Source organism: Neoarius graeffei, chromosome 1 (genome assembly GCF_027579695.1).
Source record: "Neoarius graeffei isolate fNeoGra1 chromosome 1, fNeoGra1.pri, whole genome shotgun sequence".
Taxonomy (NCBI): Eukaryota; Metazoa; Chordata; class Actinopteri; order Siluriformes; family Ariidae; genus Neoarius; species Neoarius graeffei.
In genome coordinates, this window is record NC_083569.1 from 99,073,615 (window position 1) to 99,094,060 (window position 20,446).

The 20,446-nt window shown below is 40.5% G+C and overlaps 1 protein-coding gene across 1 annotated transcript in view; it reads left to right on the forward strand.

Moving 5' to 3' along the window:
• The window catches only part of rpe65a (retinoid isomerohydrolase RPE65 a), a 46,202-nt gene that overhangs the window by 14,178 nt on the left and 11,578 nt on the right, over window positions 1-20,446 (forward strand). Inside the window, exons 4-11 of the mRNA XM_060925721.1 lie at window positions 2,027-2,134; window positions 2,263-2,404; window positions 5,807-5,954; window positions 9,644-9,725; window positions 9,835-9,967; window positions 14,130-14,269; window positions 17,983-18,112; window positions 18,203-18,317. Coding sequence (XP_060781704.1) covers window positions 2,027-2,134; window positions 2,263-2,404; window positions 5,807-5,954; window positions 9,644-9,725; window positions 9,835-9,967; window positions 14,130-14,269; window positions 17,983-18,112; window positions 18,203-18,317 — 998 coding nt within the window. The remainder of the gene's footprint in view (window positions 1-2,026; window positions 2,135-2,262; window positions 2,405-5,806; window positions 5,955-9,643; window positions 9,726-9,834; window positions 9,968-14,129; window positions 14,270-17,982; window positions 18,113-18,202; window positions 18,318-20,446) is intronic.

Consider the following 20,446-nt stretch of genomic DNA (forward strand, 5'->3'; position numbering starts at 1 on the left):
ATATTTTATTCAGAATAGAACATAGATGACATATCAAATGTTTAAACTGAGAAAATGTATCATTTAAAGAGAAAAATTAGGTGATTTTAAATTTCATGACAACAACACATCTCAAAAAAGTTGGGACAAGGCCATGTTTACCACTGTGAGACATCCCCTTTTCTCTTTACAACAGTCTGTAAACGTCTGGGGACTGAGGAGACAAGTTGCTCAAGTTTAGGGATAGGAATGTTAACCCATTCTTGTCTAATGTAGGATTCTAGTTGCTCAACTGTCTTAGGTCTTTTTTGTCGTATCTTCCGTTTTATGATGCGCCAAATGTTTTCTATGGGTGAAAGATCTGGACTGCAGGCTGGCCAGTTCAGTACCCGGACCCTTCTTCTACGCAGCCATGATACTGTAATTGATGCAGTATGTGGTTTGGCATTGTCATGTTGGAAAATGCAAGGTCTTCCCTGAAAGAGACGTCGTCTGGATGGGAGCATATGTTGCTCTAGAACCTGGATATACCTTTCAGCATTGATGGTGTCTTTCCAGATGTGTAAGCTGCCCATGCCACACGCACTAATACAACCCCATACCATCAGAGATGCAGGTTTCTGAACTGAGCGCTGATAACAACTTGGGTCGTCCTTCTCCTCTTTAGTCCGAATGACACGGCGTCCCTGATTTCCATAAAGAACTTCACATTTTGATTCGTCTGACCACAGAACAGTTTTCCACTTTGCCACAGTCCATTTTAAATGAGCCTTGGCCCAGAGAAGACGTCTGCGCTTCTGGATCATGTTTAGATACGGCTTCTTCTTTGAACTATAGAGTTTTAGCTGGCAACGGTGGATGGCACAGTGAACTGTGTTCACAGATAATGTTCTCTGGAAATATTCCTGAGCCCATTTTGTGATTTCCAATCCAGAAGCATGCCTGTATGTGATGCAGTGCCGTCTAAGGGCCCGAAGATCACGGGCACCCAGTATGGTTTTCTGGCCTTGACCCTTACGCACAGAGATTCTTCCAGGTTCTCTGAATCTTTTGATGATATTATGCACTGTAGATGATGATATGTTCAAACTCTTTGCAATTTTACACTGTCGAACTCCTTTCTGATATTGCTCCACTATTTGTCAGCGCAGAATTAGGGGGATTGCTGATTCTCTTCCCATCTTTACTTCTGAGAGCCGCTGTCCTTCCAAGATGCTCTTTTTATACCCAGTCATGTTAATGACCTATTGCCAATTGACCTAATGAGTTGCAATTTGGTCCTCCAGCGGTTCCTTTTTTGTACCTTTAACTTTTCCAGCCTCTTATTGCCCCTGTCCCAACTTTTTTGAGATGTGTTGCTGTCATGAAATTTCAAATGAGCCAATATTTGGCATGAAACTTCAAAATGTCTCACTTTCGACATTTGATATGTTGTCTATGTTCTATTGTGAATACAATATCAGTTTTTGAGATTTGTAAATTATTGCATTCCGTTACAATTTGTACTTTGTCCCAACTTTTTTGGAATCGGGGTTGTATAACAGTTAATAGAATAAGCCCCAAAAAACAGACTGTTGGACTGAATCACGTCATGTTTATTCGAGTTGAATGGATGAATCAGGAGTCGAAGACGGCCGGTAATGTTGGGGGAGGAGTCACTTAGTTAATGTTTTCTGGATAAATTGGGTCTAAAATGGATATCAAGCATTGCTGTTGGTGAAAGTTTGTCATAATTTGCATTATTGTTCCAAACCGATTCAATAAAGATCTCTTTGTGGAAAATAACAAGATTTATCTCAGAGACGCGAAATGTACCCCGAATTCTAGAATGACCTGTATATCTGACCCCTTGACAGGTGCCACTGTAACAACATAATCAATGTAATTCACTTTACCTATCTGTTTTTGATGTTATGGCTGATTGGTGTATAAGACAAATGTGAGAAATTATAATGGATGACTGAATTGAAACCTTGGTACACGATATTATTTCCAATACTGCTATAGTGCTTTACTGAACAGAGAATACTTTTTGTTTCACTCACAGATTCATTAAAACAGATGCATACGTCCGTGCCATAACAGAGAATCGTGTTGTAATCACTGAATTTGGAACATGTGCTTATCCGGACCCCTGCAAGAACATCTTCTCCAGGTTTTATTCTGCTATTCTGTTTAACTCTATCTGTAAAACTCTGCTGTGTATAATGTGTATAGGGTGTGATATGTTTGTATGCTGCATCAGTGCTGCCAGTTGGTCACACTAATGTTTATTTTGTTCAGGTTTTTCTCTTACTTCAAGGGCGTTGAGGTCACAGATAACTGTCTAGTGAACGTTTATCCCATCGGAGAAGACTTCTATGCCGTCACAGAGACAAACTACATCACTAAAGTAAACCCGGACACTTTAGCGACTCTAAAAAAGGTAACGCTGAAAAAATGCACCTGTAGAATATTTTAAAACCCGACAAGAGATTTTGTAGATTCAGTAATAAGTTGTTTGATGTGAGTTCAACTGTTTGAAAAACAAAACAAGACATTATTAGACAACAGATAATGGGGTAGAAACACTGACACTACCCTCATAAAAATAAAAAAAAAATCCAGATTGTATGAATATGCACATGGCCCGCCTACAAACCCTGGTAAATAAGTGCTGCTTGGCATTCATTTGCATATTGACTCTGATTGGCTGGTATATTTTATGATATCATAACACTTGCCTATTTCTTGTTTGGTTTTAGCTCAGATTTTCCAATGAGATTTTTAACTCCTCCCTTTTCTAAAAAAAAAGAATGATGCAATACTAGTTCAGTGGCAAAAGCAGTAGCTAATCTAATGGAATAACATACGGCAAGCTAGTTACAGTCAGTCACTAAACCTCAAGTCTGAGTCCAGCCTTGAGTCCCTAGTGTTCAAGTCCGAGTCATGAAAGAAAATTTCAAGTCGAGTCCGAGAACAAGACTCCGACCGCACCATTTGACGGTGGCTGTTGCTGCCTTTATGTGAAAGCGTCTCTGCTACTGTGTTGGACTAACATTCCTGCTCGACTGTCCCATTTTAGTTAACAGGCTACAGATAAAAAGCTTGTTCATCGCTCAGCAAGCCCCGCCCACTATCAACAGGGCAAATAACATGAGAGAGGGTTAACACTAGCTAGTTCATCGCTCAGCAAGCCCCGCCCACTATCAACAGAGCAATGAACATAGCGTGTCACTTCCTTCTCTGGGTGGAGTTTTGACAAATGACAATTGAAGTTCAAGGTTGTCCCCGTCGTCTCCTCGATAGTTCTTCTACATATGGAACACATACAGTAGCAGTGCATGTTTTCCCACTGCACGAGAAGTCTGTATAAGCAAAGCGGACAATCCTGGGGCGTCTCTCCAGGCATTTTAGCGCCATTAACGTTAGTTTGTTCCTGAACAGGTGAATGTGCATTCTCTTGCATGAAATTTGTATAAAAATGAACGTAGATATAAATATCTTATGTCAAATTATTATGGCATGTTACAAAAAAAAAGAAAAAATCAGAGTCCTCATCTCCAATTTATGAGCTCGAATGCAGTTAATGCACGAGTCCGAGTCATCAGTGTTCAAGTCCAAGTCAAATCCATCCATCCATCCATTATCTGTAGCCGCTTATCCTGCCCTACAGGGTCGCAGGCAAGCTGGAGCCTATCCCAGCTGACTATGGGCGAGAGGCGGGGTACACCCTGGACAAGTCACCAGGTCATCACAGGGCTATCACATAGACACAGACAACCATTCACACTCACATTCACACCTACGGTCAATTTAGAGTCACCAGTTAACCTAACCTGCATGTCTTTGGACTGTGGGGGAAACCGGAGCACCCGGAGGAAACCCATGCAGACACGGGGAGAACATGCAAACTCCGCACAGAAAGGCCCTCGCCGGCCACGGGGCTCGAACGCAGGACCTTCTTGCTGTGAGGCGACAATGCTAACCACTACACCACCGTGCCGCCCCATCAAGTCAAATCACGAGTCTTTAAAATTAGGGCACGAGTTGGACCCGAGTCCAAGTCCTGGACTTGAATATGACAAGACTGGTTACAGTCATGGGAGCAAATGTCACCAAGATATGGGAGAACATTTCGGCTATGAGCGACAGCATTGTATCTTCGCATAATGAGTTAAACTATTATTTTAGTCTGACGAGCATCTTTATTTCTCATCTCATCTCATCTCATCTCATCTCATCTCATCTCATCTCATCTCATCTCATTATCTGTAGCTGCTTTATCCTGTTCTACAGGGTCGCAGGCAAGCTGGAGCCTATCCCAGCTGACTACGGGTGAAAGGCGGGGTACACCCTGGACAAGTCGCCAGGTCATCACAGGGCTGACACATATGGCCCTTTTCCACTACCCTTTTTCAGCTCACTTCAGCTCACTTCAGCCCGACACGGCTCACGTTTCGACTATCTCAAAACAGCACGACTCAGCTCGCTTCAGCCCTGCTTAGCCCCCAAAACTCGCACGGTTTTGGAGTGGGGCTGAAGCGAGCCAAACCGAGCTGAGTGAGGCTGGGGGTGTGAGCAGACACTCCCCTGTGCACTGATTGGTGAGGAGGAGTGTCCTCACATGCCCACACACGCCCCGCGAGCACGCTGGGATCTGTAAACACCGTAAACCCGGAAGAAGAAGAATTACGAATTACGAGAATTTCTGGAGCCTTATGCGCCTCGCCTCATCTATACGCTCTTGCCAGTATCTGTTGGCATTGTCGGTGACAACAAGCCACAGCACCAAGACCAGCAACACTAACGACTCCATGTTTATTGTTTACTTTCCGGGTCGTGAGACTACCGCTTAAAAGGTCACTGATGTCACTGTTTGCGCCGCTTAACGACATCACGTGACGTCCACCCACTTTCGCTAACTCCACCCAATGTGTCCACCCACTTCCAGCCAGCACGGTTCAGCGCGGTTGTAGTCGAAATGCAACTCCAATAGCCCCGCTCAGCTCGACTCAGCCCAACTCAGCACGGCACGGCTCAGCCCGACTCAGCCGCGTTTGTAGTGGAAAAGCGGCAATAGACACAGACAACCATTCACACTCACATTCACACCTACGGTCAATTTAGAGTCACCAGTTAACCTAACCTGCATGTCTTTGGACTGTGGGGGAAACCGGAGCACCCGGAGGAAACCCACACGGACACAGGGAGAACATGCAAACTCCACACAGAAAGGCCCTCGCCGGCCACGGGGCTCGAACCCGGACCTTCTTGCTGTGAGGCGACAGCGCTAACCACTACACCACCATGCCACCCTGCATCTTTATTTCTCTATGTTTATTCGTGAGCTGGTGTATTGTGCTAGCAGGAGCATGTGCTGTATTGACAACAATTTATTGAACCTACAGTACTTATCTGCCTGGCAGCTACAGTATAAAAGACTAATAGCACTAGTATGCTAGTGATTAGTACAGCATGTAAATTTCCTTTTTTACATTTCGTACAGTTGAAAATGTAAATATAGCGTACTTTAAGGTACATAATCAAACCTTTAAAAAAAGAAAAAAAAACCCTGTTTGAGTAAATACACACATTTCCAGGTAAAATATGCATACTAAAATGTTTTTTTTTCTTTTCTGAGAGTGCAGTGTGTACACTTAAATTAATTCCCCAAAACAATTTAAATATAAAGCTCATTTTATAATATTAAGACTGACATTGACATTAATGTCCCTCGTACACTATAACAGCTCTGCCTCGATATACGAAAGGAACAGTACACTTGAGCTTACAATCTGAGCATAACCTGGCACAGGTGACATTCTTTTTCATTCTGAATTGAAAGGTGGACATGTGCAACTATGTCAATATAAACGGAATAACAGCCCACCCTCACATCGAGAGAGACGGCACGGTGTACAACATCGGAAACTGCATGGGGAAAGGAGCCTCACTGGCTTACAACATCATCAAGATCCCACCCAAGCAGAAAGGTAACCGGTACTCATACTGAATATCTACTTCTAAACATCTATATTATACAGACCTGAGTGTTTTACTGGGAAATACGCCACTCATATTGTTCATACGAGCTCCATCTGGGACATGGAGAACCAAAACCATGACATGACATGAATTGTTTTGATAAATTTGGGTACTTTTTGTTTGTGAATGTGTCAATATAATAAAAAGAAAATCACATGTTGGATTGAAGATATGAAGTTTATCTTCTCGTGTTGAAAAACTCGTATTTTTCAGACGAAATATATCACGGATCTGAGTGACATATTTAAATAATATTGGCTGGCTTTGTTTCATGGTATATCAGATATATTCCATTCAGCTAGCATGATATTGAACCAGTCGAAGATGAGTAGATATATATTTTAGATATATATCTAACACGAAAAAAATCCAGCCAATATTATTATTATTATTATTATCCATACACATTCCTTTTAGGTGTTCAACATGTCTTTCTCTTTCAAAATTCTCTCAAAATCTTGCGTATTTAACAAAGCAAACCTGGCGGCCATGTTTGTTTACAAATTGTCACAGCGCTGAAGTTTTACATCTCTGACGTCATGTTGTCTTGACAACCATCCATGTGATATTGTAAACCATATTCAACGCTGGTTCTCCATTGGGTAGAGTGACGTAATACACGTAGGATAAGCGATATGCTAACAATATTGCATGCTATCAAACCAAATGAATGAAACCCGCTAGAAGGGAATAGAACACGTGTTTTTATTCCATGAAAAAAGTGTCCTGTATGTATAATAATTCCCGATATGTCACTCCGATGTGTTTTCCCACTGACTAAACATGTGTTGTCAAAATGGTGAACTGGTTCAGAATTAAAATTATTTTATTAACTTGTTTTTTTTTGTGTGTGTGTCCATATAATTTAACTGCACAAACCTTACTGCAGTGTCCAGCTTCGTGGCTCTAAAGGAAGTAGGTTACTCTAAAGGGCAACATTAACTTCTGATGTAATCTAAAACCTGATTGATTGAAATTAATTTATGGGAGTATAAACTATCCCGTCCCAAGTCTCCCCTACAAGAAAGGAATACAAAATTCAATCAACTATTGCACTTTCAATTAATAGCACCCATGGAGAGTTGATATGGTTATACACAGTGGGTCTGTCTTCTCAGATTTTTGCAAATAGGTATTAAAAGCTTCATTTCTCAGTGGAAGGCTTGATTTATAACCACAACCTGATCTTAAATGAAGGCAGTGGTAATGGAAGGCTTTGTGGTAATGGCTCTGTAAAAAATCTTGAATAGTTACAAATAACTTGTTAAAATGCCTTGAATTGTTTTGAAAAAGGTTTTATAATGCAGAGTTTATGAAGGTACACTCTCAGAAAATAAAGTACATTAGTGTACCTTTAGGCATACAACAGCTTGTCACTGGGTCAGGACCCTCTAAGGTATTTATTTGTACCCTTTATATACTGATTGGGAACATATATGTCCCTTTTTGGCCCTAAAAAGGGACACATAGTTACCTCGAGGTCCAATAATGAGCCCTAGAGGGTACAGTGGCATACAAAAGTTTGGGCACCCTTACGAAAATGTCTGTTACTGTGAATAGTTAAGTGAGCAGAAGATGAACTGATCACCAAAAGGCATAAAAGTAAAGATGAGACATTTATTTTCAGCGTTTTCTGCAAGATTTGTGTATTATTTTTGTTTTGTACAATTGGAGAGTGAAAAAAGAAAAGGAACACCATGCGAAAGTTTGGGCACCCCAATACATTTGAGTTCTCAGGTAACTTTTACCAAGGTTCCAGACCTTAATTGGCTTATTGAGCTGTGGCTTGTTCAAATTCTTCGTTAGGAAAGGTCAGATGATGCAGATTTCAAAGCTGTATAAATTCTCTGACTCCTCAAACTTGTCCCTAAAATCAACAGCCATGGGCTCCTCTAAGCAACTCCCTCGCATTCTGAATAATAAAATAATTGATGCTCACAAAGCAGGAGAAGGCTACAAGAACATAGCAAAGTGTTTTCAGGTAGCTGTTTCCTCAGATTGTAATGTTATTAAGAAATGGCAGTTAACAGAAACAGTAGAGATCAAGGTGAGGTCTGGAAGATGAAGAAAACTTTCTGAAAGAACTGCTCGTTGGATTGCTAGAAAGGCAAATAAAAACCCCTGTTTGACTGCAAAAGACCTTCAGAAAGATTTAGCAGACCCTGGAGTGGTGGTGCACTGTTCTACTATGCAGCGACACCTGAACCTTCATGGAAGAGTCATCAGAAGAAAACCGTTCCTGCGTCCTAGCCACAAAATTCAGCGTCTGAAGTTTGCAAATGAACATCTAAATAAGCCTGATGCATTTTGGAAACAAGTCCTGTGGACTGATGAAATCAAAATAGAACTTTTTGGCCACAATGTGCAAAGGTATGTTTGGAAACAAAAGGGTGCCAAATTCCAGGAAAAGAACACCTCTCCAACTCTGAAGCATGGGTGTGGATGGATCATGCTTTGGGGTTGTATTGCAGCCAGTGGCACAGGGCACATTTCATCGGTCGAGGGAAGCATGGATTCAAATAAATACCAGCAAACTCTGGAAGCAAACATCACACCATCTGTAAAAAAGTTGAAGTTAAAAAGAGGACGGGTCCTACAATAAGACGATGATCCAAAACACACCTCAAAATCTACAATGGAATACCTCAAGAGGCACAAGCTGAAGGTTTTGCCTGGGCCCTCACAGTCCCCTGACCTAAACATCATTGAAAATCTGTGGATAGATGTCAAAAGAGCAGTGCATGCAAGACAGCCCAAGAAACTTGTAGAACTGGAAGCTTTTTGCAAGGACAAATATGTGAAAATCCCCCAGGTAAGAACTGAAAGATTATTAGCTGGCTACAAAAAGTGTTTACAAGCTGTGATACTTGCCAAAGGGGGTGTTACTAGGTACTAACCATGCAGGGTGCCCAAACTTTTGCTTCAGGCCTTTTTCCTTTTTTGTCATTTTGAAAATGTAAAAGATGAAAATTAAAAAATTGTTTTTGCTTAAAATATAAAGGGAATGAGTCATCTTTAACTTTATGCCTTTTGGAGATCATTTCATCTTCAACTGGCTTAACTGTTCACAGTAACAGCAATTTTGACCAGGGGTGCCCAAACTTTTGCATACCACTGTGCATTAGTGTAAACTGTACGGTACCTTGGGGGACAGAAATGGACTCCTACTGTACCTGCATTTCTGACAGTGTAGATATGAATACGGAGAAGGAAAAGGATAAATACTGACTAAAATTTACTTTCCACTCAGCGGTTGTGCTACACCTTAGACCACATGAATTTGCATGTTATTGAATTAGACGTGTTTAAAAAAAAGTCTCGTCAAGCCTTTAATAACACTATAAAAAAAGCTATAACTCTGACAAGTCATGATATCTTTTAACGACGTGCCCCATCTCCTTGCCTGATCCAAAACAAAACTTTGCGTATTACAGATTCATGAATAATAACCACCACACCATGACATATTTACACACTCTTAAACCAAAGAAGATTTTCAAATTTTCACTGTATTCATTTTAGCTACAAATGATTATGAGTTTAAATCCTGAGCTCCACTATTGGACGTTAACCCTCAACCTCAACCGCTCAGCTTTGTGTGACTTCTAATCGGATAATGTGTTTGTTCTCCCCTTAGATAAGTCAGACCCGATTGAGAAATCCAAGGTGGTGGTGCAGTTTCCCAGCGCTGAGAGGTTTAAACCATCTTACGTGCACAGGTTCATGTTCAATCTCATCATCTAAGCAATCTAAAGCATGATCGCTTCATAGAGAAATGAGACGAGTCTCCTGATGACTTGTCCCCTCTGTGTGTGTTCTTCTATTCAGCTTCGGGATAACGGACAACTACTTTGTGTTTGTAGAGACGCCCATCAAAATCAACCTACTGAAGTTCCTGAGTGCCTGGGCCATTCGTGGGTCCAACTACATGGACTGCTTTGAATCCGACGAGCAGAAAGGAGTAATTATGTTCAAAATATTACATAAATATTACTTATCAAAATGTATGCTGAGGAAGAAAACAGGCTTGTAGTACTTGGGTCCGATTCGTGCCCTAATTTTAAGGACTCATGACTCGACTTGGACTTGAGCACTGATGACTTGGACTTGGACTCGTGCATTAACTGCAGTAGGACTCGTAAATTGGAGATGAGGACTCCAATTTTTTTCATAACATGCCATAGTAATTTGGCATAAGATATTTATATCTACATTAATTTTTGTACTAATTTTGTGTAAGAGTGTCACACCTGCCCGCCTTGGCATGTGCATCAGATAGACTCTCAGGCGCGCTCCGGACAGCGCACGCACCAAGCGGACTCTCGCGCTGTAAATGACTCGCACCTGCCCAGGATTAAGCCGCAATCAGTGTGCCTATATAAAAACTGTGAAAACACACTTACTTTGTGAAGTATTGAGTTGCATTGCTGACATATTACCGAGCCTTATTTCCTTGTTTGGTTTCCTGATTTCCTGTTTCTCATCTTTGATTCTGCCGAGTCAATGATAGCCTGTTTGTGCCTTGCTCGACCTATTGCCTGTTTCACTGTTTTACGATTTTGCCTGCCATTCTGGATTGTTTACCTGTCTTCACTTGTATTAATAAACACACCTTCTCTAATTACATCCATCTCTGACACAATACTTCACACTCCCTGACAAAGAGAAGCACATTCACCTGTTCATACGTCATGTTCAGGAACAAACTGATGTTAATGGTGCTGAAACAGCCACCGTCAAATGGTGCAGTTGGAGTCTTGTTCTCGGACTCGACTCAAACTTTTCTTTAATGACTTGGACTTGAACACTGGGGACTCAAGACTGGACTCGGACTCGAGGTTTAGTGACTTGATTACAACACTGGAAGAAAATACAGTAGGAGGAATACAGTTGATAATGGAAGGATGCTATTTGCACTACTAAAAGATATAAATACCAATATAGGTACAGATGCCAAAAACAAAATACATGATAGATCCTCTGCTCCATAGAAGAGCCATACTGGAATTTTTGCATTTTTTTTAAGGATCAGAATGCGAGAAAATCTCTAACAAAGTTCATTATACTTGTCTCTGCATTTATAATGAGAAGTACTGGATTTGTTATCCATGTATCATTAGGTGAGTTAGAAATCTAGGTTTTAAATAAAAGTCATAACAAGCTTACACCAAAAGATTTTTGGTGGGAATCAGTAGAGCCAGCATTTTACAACTTAAAGGTACAGTACATTATTGGCATTCAGCAGATGCTCTTATCCAGAGCGACGTACAACATACCCAGAGCAGCCTGGGGAGCAGCTGAGAGTTAGGTGCCTTGCTCAAGGGCACTTCAGCCAGTCCTGCTGGTCCAGGGAATCGAACCAGCAACCTTTTGATCCCTTCTCTAACCATTAGGCCATGGCTACCCCAGCTCATTAGGTGAGATGTGACCCTCATCCCCAACCCCAACCCCCATTTCACCCATGTACACAAAACCCCACCCCCAGAAGTCATAGTGGTTCAAACAGAGTTCGAGGTGAAGTTTCAACTTGTAATTTCTCACCTACAACTGATAAAATCCACCGCAAACACCCCCTCAACTTGTCAACTTGGGGTAGTCTTCTCAACTTCCAGTTCCTTTCCTGCCTATAAATCTATAACATTAACTTACTTGATACTAATCAATCTTTTGAGAATTTACTCATCAACTAGCTAGCTTGCTGCTACATGGTGTTGTCTGCTGTTGTTGCTGTGCTGCAATTTCAGTACAAAATATTGCATGAATGTTCGAGGTTCACTATAAAGAAATAGCCACTCAGGCCTGTAACTGTAAGTGTTTAGTTAAAGTGGCTTCATGGCTTTTTATTTAATTAGTGTTTGTCATGTAATGGGTGTTAGCCAAATGTAAGTGCAGGAAGATTTATTAGAAAACACGTCTTGAAAAATCGTGGTCAAAATCACAAGCAATGGTCAAGCAAGGCACAGGCAGGATATCAGCGGTAATATCAAAGGCAAAGTCCAAAAACAAAAACATGAGTCAAAACCAGGAAGGCAATGCAATAAACAAAAGCTTGGTAATGACAGACACAGGGAAAAGAGCATATACATACTTCACAAAGTGTGCTGTGTGCTGTGATTGCGCTCTTATCAGGAACAGGTACATGGCAATTAGTTCTAATGAGTTTGAGTGCTCATTGAGCATGACTAGCAGTCCATGGCATGCGCTCTGAGTGCCAATGTGTGCGGACATGACAGCATTTGCATTAGTAAGGGTTGTTGTGACATCACTTGCCATTCAACTGCTTGAAAGCCAAATCATAACAGTATAAACACACAAAATTGAGTTTATACTGATGTAGGAAAATGGTCAAGAGTGCCATCACTATCCTGATTTTCTCTGTAACTCAGTGTTGAGGGTTTTTTTGTTGTTGTTGTAGTTTTGGCCAGGTACCACCTGAACTGATAACCACATCATCAGTTTTTCTTTGGCTAATCAGACACAAGGTACACCACCACTCTTGCCGAAGCAGTAAGGTGTTAGGTGCTTTGCTTGAGCATTTCAGCCAGTCCTGCTGGTCTAGGGAATCAAACCAGAAACCTTTTGGCCCCAAAGCTGCTTCTCTAACCATTAGGCCATGGCTTTCCCCATCTGGGCTTTATTTAAGGTTTTAAGCTGTGGTATTAACACTGTAATCATTCTGTGTTCCACCCCACACCATTCAGCTGCTTGAATACAAAGTTATCATGCTACAGATGTGAAATTCAACTTATATTGATTTACAAGGATGGTCAAAAGTGCAGTTGCTGTCCTGTAACCAGTTCAAAACTTTACCCTGATTGTGTTTCCGAACCTGGCCAGGAGTAACATCACTAACTGTGCATCCAGCTTTATCCCCTTTACCAGGAACAAATTACTTCAACATGGAAAAGTGCTGCCAGTGTGTTGTGTCATTACATTTTTCAAAAAACAGCATGGTGTTTGGCTCACTCGAGAATGAACTGGCTGCGCTGGGCGCTTGCTGATTTCAGTCTGAGATGGGGTGGAGTTAAAGGGACGTTGGGGAGTGTCGAAAAAATGACTGGCTCATAAACACAAACATACACTCTGGACCATAATGTAATTTTTGAGGCCTAACCCTAACCTTTTTTTCTTTTACAACCCCAATTCCAAAAAAGTTGGGACACTGTGCAAACTGTAAATAAAAACAATGCAATAATTTGCAAATCATGGAAACCCTATATTTCATTGAAAATAGCACAAAGACAATTTTTTTAAAAATATATGCTCATTTTGAATTTGATGTCAGCAACACATTACAGAAAAGTTGGGACGGGGCATGTTTACCACTGTGTTGCATCACCTCTACTTTTAACAACACTCTGTAAATGTTTGGGAACTGAGGAGACCAATTGCTTTAGTTTTGAAAGAGAAATCTTGTCCCATTCTTGCCTGATATACAATTTCAGTTGCTCAACAGTTCGGGGTCTCCTTTGTCGTATTTTGCGCTTCATAATGCGCCAAAAGTTTTAAATGGGAGACAGGTCTGGACTGCAGGCAGGCCAGTTTAGCACCTGCACTCTTTTACTACAGAGCCATGCAGTTTTAATATGTGCAGAAAGCAGTTTAGCATTGTCTTGCTGAAAGAAGGAAGGCCTTCCCTGAAAAAGATTTTGTCTGGATGGCAGCATATTGCTCTGAAACGTGTATATATTATTCAGCATTAATGATAATACAAGCTACCCATGTCTCTGTCCCAACTTTTCTGAAACATGTTGCTGACATCAAATTCAAAATGAGCATATATTTTTCAAAAAACAACAAAATTTCTCAGTTTTAACATTTGATATGTTGTCTTTGTACTATTTTCAATGAAATATAGGGTGTCCATGATTTGCAACTTATCGCATTCTGTTTTTAATTTATGTTTACAGCGTCCCAACTTTTTTGGAATTAGGGTTGTAGTGTATGTTTTCCAATTTATTTGTATTAATAAGTAAATAAAACAAATAGACTATTGCACATTTAATCTCTCAATGTGAGATTATTATTATTATTATTATGAGAAAAGTCTGTAGTTAGTAGTCTTTGACTGTACTATCATTATTTGAATTGTTTAATGATACATTTTCTAATAATTTCTACAGACATGGATCCACATAGCCAAGAAGGATCCAGGCGAGTACATCGACTACAAGTTCAGGACTTCATCCATTGGACTTTTCCACCACATCAACTGTTATGAAGACTCAGGGTTTATTGTTTTCGACCTGTGCGCCTGGAAAGGGTACATGAACCAACCTGACATTCTGTTACAGTGTAATTATTGGATGGGATAAGCTAATACACTGGCAAGTGGCCTAGTCGTTAGCATGTCTGCCTCTCGCTTGGGAGATCGTGAGTTCTACTCACGGTCGGGTCATACCAAAGACCATCATAAAAATGGTGCCTTCTGGCAAGGCACGCTGCAATACAGATGCGAGTGGGGAGTCAAACTCTCGCAGTTACCAGAGGACTAGCCCCTTACTGTAACCCTAGCTATGTAATATAGGCGAGAGGCTGAGGGCTACAAAACGGAGATCAGCGCCGCCAAATGCACCATGAATGGTGCGGGAAGGACTTGATAAGCTAATGCGTTAAGATTTTTTTTTTCAGGAAGTAGTACAGAAGTCAGTCCATATTTAGTGATGGTGGAAATTAATCTGATGTTGGAGTTTATTATTTTTCATTTTTTATTAAAAAAAAAGACAAAACAAAAAAACCCCACATTACTACAGAATGCTTTTCAACCATTTCATTATCTTACATTATTTATTTTGACTTTTTTTTTTACAGACTGTAGCAGTCAAAAGTTTGTACACCCCTGCTCAGAGACGGGCTTCATTTTTACAATTTTCTAAAGATTTTAGAACAAAAATGAGGACTTTAACGTGATGAAAGAACATACGGAACTATGCGATGATCAAGAAAAGTGTTCGATCAAAAATAATTTTTAAAACATCTTCACAGAATTCTTTCTGATGAAGCTTTGTACAATCTCTTCTACTTCTCAACCAGCTTCATAAAGAGCTTAAAGAGTCCTTCAGACATCACACATCAAGTTGGTACTCCTTCATTCTAATAGAAATTATGAACTTGTTTAATGTGATAAAACATTAAAAATACATTTTGATTCAAATTTATCAAATAAACAAATTTCAGACATAAGAAAATGTCGTTCAGGAAAGGAAAAAATATACAGTTAGGTCCATAAATATTTCGACAGAGACAACATTTTTCTAATTTTGGTTCTGTACATTACTACAATTAATTTTGAACAAAACAATTCAGATGCAGTTGAAGTTCAGACATTCAGCTTTAATTCAGTGGGTTGAACAAAATGATTGCATAAAAATGTGAGGAACTAAAGCATTTTTAAACACAATGCCTTCATTTCAGGGGCTCAAAAGTATTTGGACAAATTAAATAATTGTAAATAAAATGTTAATCTCGAATACTTGGTTGAAAACCCTTTGTTGGCAATGACTGCCTGAAGTCTTGAACTCATGGACATCACCAGACGCTGTGTTTCCTCCTTTTTAATGCTCTGCCCGGCCTTTACTGCAGTGGTTTTCAGTTGCTGTTTGTTTGTGGGCCTTTCTGTCTGAAGTTTAGTCTTTAACAAGTGAAATGCATGCTCAATTGGGTTGAGATCAGGTGACTGACTTGGCCATTCAAGAATATTCCACTTCTTTGCTTTAATAAACTTATGGGTTGCTTTGGCTGTATGTTTTGGGTCATTGTCCATCTGTATTATGAAACGCCGACCAATCAGTTTGGCTGCATTTGGCTGGATTTGAGCACACAGTATGTCTCTGAATACCTCAGAATTCATCCGGCTGCTTCTGTCCTGTGTCACATCATCAATAAACACTAGTGACCCAGTGCCACTGGCAGCCATGCATGCCCAAGCCATCACAGTGCCTCCACCGTGTTTTACAGATGATGTGGTATGCTTTGGATCATGAGCTGTACCACGCCTTCACCATACTTTTTTCTTTCCATCATTCTGGTAGAGGTTGATTTTGGTTTCATCTGTCCAAAGAATGTTCTTGCAGAACTGTGCTGGCTTTTTTAGATGTTTTTAGCAAAGTCCAATCTAGCCTTTTTATTCTTGAGGCTTATGAGTGGCTTGCACCGTGCAGTGAACCCTCTGTATTTACTTTCATGCAGTCTTCTCTTTATGGTAGATTTGGATATTGATACGCCTACCTCCTGGAGAGTGTTGTTCACTTGGTTGGCTGTTGTGAAGGGGTTTCTCTTCACCATGGAAATTATTCCGCGATCATCCACCACTGTTGTCTTCTGTGAGCGTCCAGGTCTTTTTGCATTGATGAGTTCACCAGTGCTTTCTTTCTTTCTCAGGATGTACCAAACTGTAGATTTTGCCACTCCTAATATTGTAGCAATTTCTCGGATGGGTTTTTTCTGTTTTCGCAGCTTAAGGATGACTTGTTTCACCTGCATGGAGAGCTCCTTTGACTGCATGTTTTCTTCACAGCAAAATCTTCCAAATGCAAACACCACACCTCAAATCAACTCCAGGCCTTTTATCTGCTTAATTGAGAATGACATAACGAACGAATTGCCCACACCTGCCCATGAAATAGCCTTTGAGTCAATTGTCCAATTACTTTTGGTCCCTTTAAAAACAGGGTGGCACATGTTAAGGAGCTGAAACTCCTAAACCCTTCATCCAATTTTAATGTGGATACCCTCAAATGAAAGCTGAAAGTCTGGACTTTATGTCCATGTCCATTATATAACTATAACTTGAATATGTTTCAGTAAACAGGTAAAAAAAAAATTGTGTCAGTGTCCAAATATATATGGACCTAACTGTATATCTTCTTATAGAAAAAATTTTATTTATTTATTAGCTCATCTGACAATAAGGACGATGAGTTTGTGGCGTGGCGTGGCGTCTGTCATCCACAATTCGGTTAAATCGTATCTCTTCTGTCAGTTCTCCATGGATTTCCATTCTGATTGTTTTGTTTGAAAGAACTCATCATCACGCCACACAAAACCTTGTTGTTGTTTTGTCAAATTAACAAATTTTCCAGGCCTGTCACTAGAATTGTATCTCCTCTCTCATTTATAATCCGATTTCAGTTCTGATTGATGTTTTGGGTCGCTCTTCCTTCAGGAAACAAAACTTGGTTGGTTGTTTGTTGATTTTCCCGTTGAAAACAATTTGTTTATTTTCAGTTAAATTGTATCTTCTCCCGCAGTTCTCAATGGATTTCAGTTCTGATTGTTTTATTTGAAATAACTCGGCCTTCTGCACAACGCTTGGTCATTGTATTGTCAATTTTTTGCGAACAAATTAGTAATTAGGTCAACTTCACGGATTTTCTTCCAACTAGAATTGTATCCCCTCTCTCATTATGAATGTGAATTCAGTTCTGATCAGTGTTTTGGGTCGATCTCTCAGGGAACAAAATTTAGTCCTTTGTTGATTTTCCTGTTGTAAACAGTTAGTCGTGGAGGTTGGTCCTCTCTCACATCGTCACATTTCAGTTCTGTTTGATGTTTTGTTCGTCGTGGTTATTTTGATGGCAGGCCAGATGAGCTACTACGTCCTTGACATTCTGGTTTATTTATTTTTAACCAGTAGTATCTGAGTAGGACAGCGGTTAAGGTTTTGTTTCCCTTGAACAAGACTCTGAACGCTCTCTTGCTCAATTCTGTGCTTTTCACTCTTTTGCTTAATCTGTGTGATCTTTTATTTTTTGATAAAAATGTCCCCTAAAATTAATACATTTCAATAGAATTCCCAACAGAGCTCAGTGCAGTGGAAATTATTATTATTATTATTTTTTTAGAATTATAAAACAGCAGTGAAATTTCAGATAGGAAACCACCAGTGTTTGAGTTTGTATACACTGATAAGCAGGGTTTGTATGTGTATCTTTTAAAAAAAAAACCTAACTTGACTTGTTTTTACACTTTACACAGATTTGAGTTTGTGTACGACTACCTGTGGTTGGCAAACCTACGTCAGAACTGGGACGAGATCAAGAAACATGCCATGATCGCCCCTCAGCCAGAAGTGCGCAGGTTTGTGGTCCCACTGGACCCCTACAGGGTACGTCACACTTTATAAGACATTGTAAATTCATTACCTTAATCTCTAATGAAGCTCTTTTAATCTCAGTGTCTCTCATGATGTTTACAGGAGGAACAGGGGAAGAATCTGATCTCCTTGCCATACACGACAGCCACAGCGACGATGCGTGCAGATGGAACCATCTGGCTGGAGCCTGAGGTGCTTTTCTCCAGCCCTCGCCAAGGTCAGAGCTCAGATCTATTTCACAACACTGACTTACTGTGTTAATAAATGAAATATAATAACATCCTGTATAAACGTACTGTAAGGTATAAAACACTTTGCTGAAGTGCTGTTACAGGAAAACAATCAATGATGAGGTTGTGTAAATGTGGAATCTGGCCTTAAACTGTTAGCACTCTAAAGTTGATTGGTTTACAACAACATCACATCCTGAAGTGTTTTATTTCTCTTATACCGCAGCAATTTCCCAATGATTATATTTTTGTACAAGTAAAGAACATATCTACAACCCCAAATCAGAAAAAGTTAGGACGGTATGGAAAATGCAAATAAAAAAAGAAAGCAGTGATTTTCTAAATTTATTTGATTTGTATTTCATTGCAGACAGAATGAATGAACTCAAGATATTTCATTGTTTTTTTTTCTGGTCAACTTCATTTCATTTGTTAATATACATCCATTCCTGCGTTTCAAGCCTGCAACACATTTCAATAAACATTGGGATGGGGACAATTTAGGGCCAGTAATGAGGTAAAACAATTAAACAATGATGTGATTTGAAACAGGTGACTGTAATCAGGATTTGGTACAAAATCAGTATCCAGGAAAGGCTGAGTCTTTGAGGAGCAAATATGAGCCGAGGATCTCCAGTTTGTCAACAAATGCATGAGAAAAATATTGAAATGTTTAAAAACAATGTTGCTCAAAGAAAGACAGGAAGGGATTTGGATATTTCACCCTCTACGGTGCATAATATCATGAAACAATTCAAGGAATCTGGAGGAATTTCAGTGTGCAAAGGTAAAGGGATCAGGCCTAATCTGAACACCTGTGATCTCCGGTCCCTCAGATGGCGTTGCATCAAGAACCATCATCCATCTATAGCTGATATCACCACATGGGCTTGGGATTACAGTGGTGCTTGAAAGTTTGTAAACCCTTGAGAATTTTCTATATTTCTGCATAAATATGACCTAAAACATCATCAGATTTTCACACAAGTCCTAAAAGTAGATCAAGAGAACCCAGTTAAACAAATGAGACAAAAATATTATACTTGGCCATTTATTTATTGAGGAAAATGATCCAATATTACATATCTGTGAGTGGCAAAAGTATGTGAACCTTTGCTTTCAGTATCTGGTGTGACCCCCTTGTGCAGCAATAACTGCAACTAAACATTTCCGGTAACTGTTGATCAGTCGTGCACACCGGCTTGGAGGAATTTTAGCCCATTCCTCTGTACAGAACAGCTTCAATTCTGGGATGTTGGTGGGTTTCCTCACATGAACTGCTCGCTTCAGGTCCTTCCACAACATTTCCATTGGATTAAGGTCAGGACTTTGACTTGGCCATTCCAAAACATTACAGAAACAAACAGAACAACTTGTTTGCTTAGGGTCGTTGTCTTGCTGCATGACCCACCTTCTCTTGAGATTCAGTTCATGGACCGATGTCCTGATATTTTCCTTTAGAATTCGCTGGTATAATTCAGAATTCATTGTTCCATCAATGATTGCAAGCCGTCCTGGCCCAGATGCAGCAAAACAGGCCCAAACCATGATACTACCACCACCATGTTTCACAGATGGGATAAGGTTCTTATGCCGGAATGCAGTGTTTTCCTTTCTCCAAACATGATACTTCTCATTTAAACCAAAGAGTTCTATTTTGGTCTCATCCTTCCACAAAACATTTTTCCAGTAGCCTTCTGGCTTGTCCACATGATCTTTAGCAAACTGCAGACGAGCAGCAATGCTTTTTTTGGAGAGCAGTAGCTTTCTCCTTGCAACTCTGCCCTGCACACCATTGTTGTTCAGTGTTCTCCTGGTGGTGGACTCGTCTCGTCTTCTTCCGCTTTATCCAGGGCCGGGTCGCGGAGGCAGCAGTCTAAGCATGGAAGCCCAAACTTCCCTTTCCCCAGACACCTCGGCCAGCTCCTCGGGAAGAACACCGAGGCGTTCCCAGGCCAGCCGAGAGACATAGTCTCTCCAGCGTGTCCTGGGTCTTCCCCAGGGCCTCCTCCCGGGGGGACATGCCTGGAACACCTCTCCAGGAGGCATCCGAAAAAGATGCTCGAGCCACCTCAGCTGATTCCTCTCGATGTGGAGGAGCAGCGGCTCTACTCCG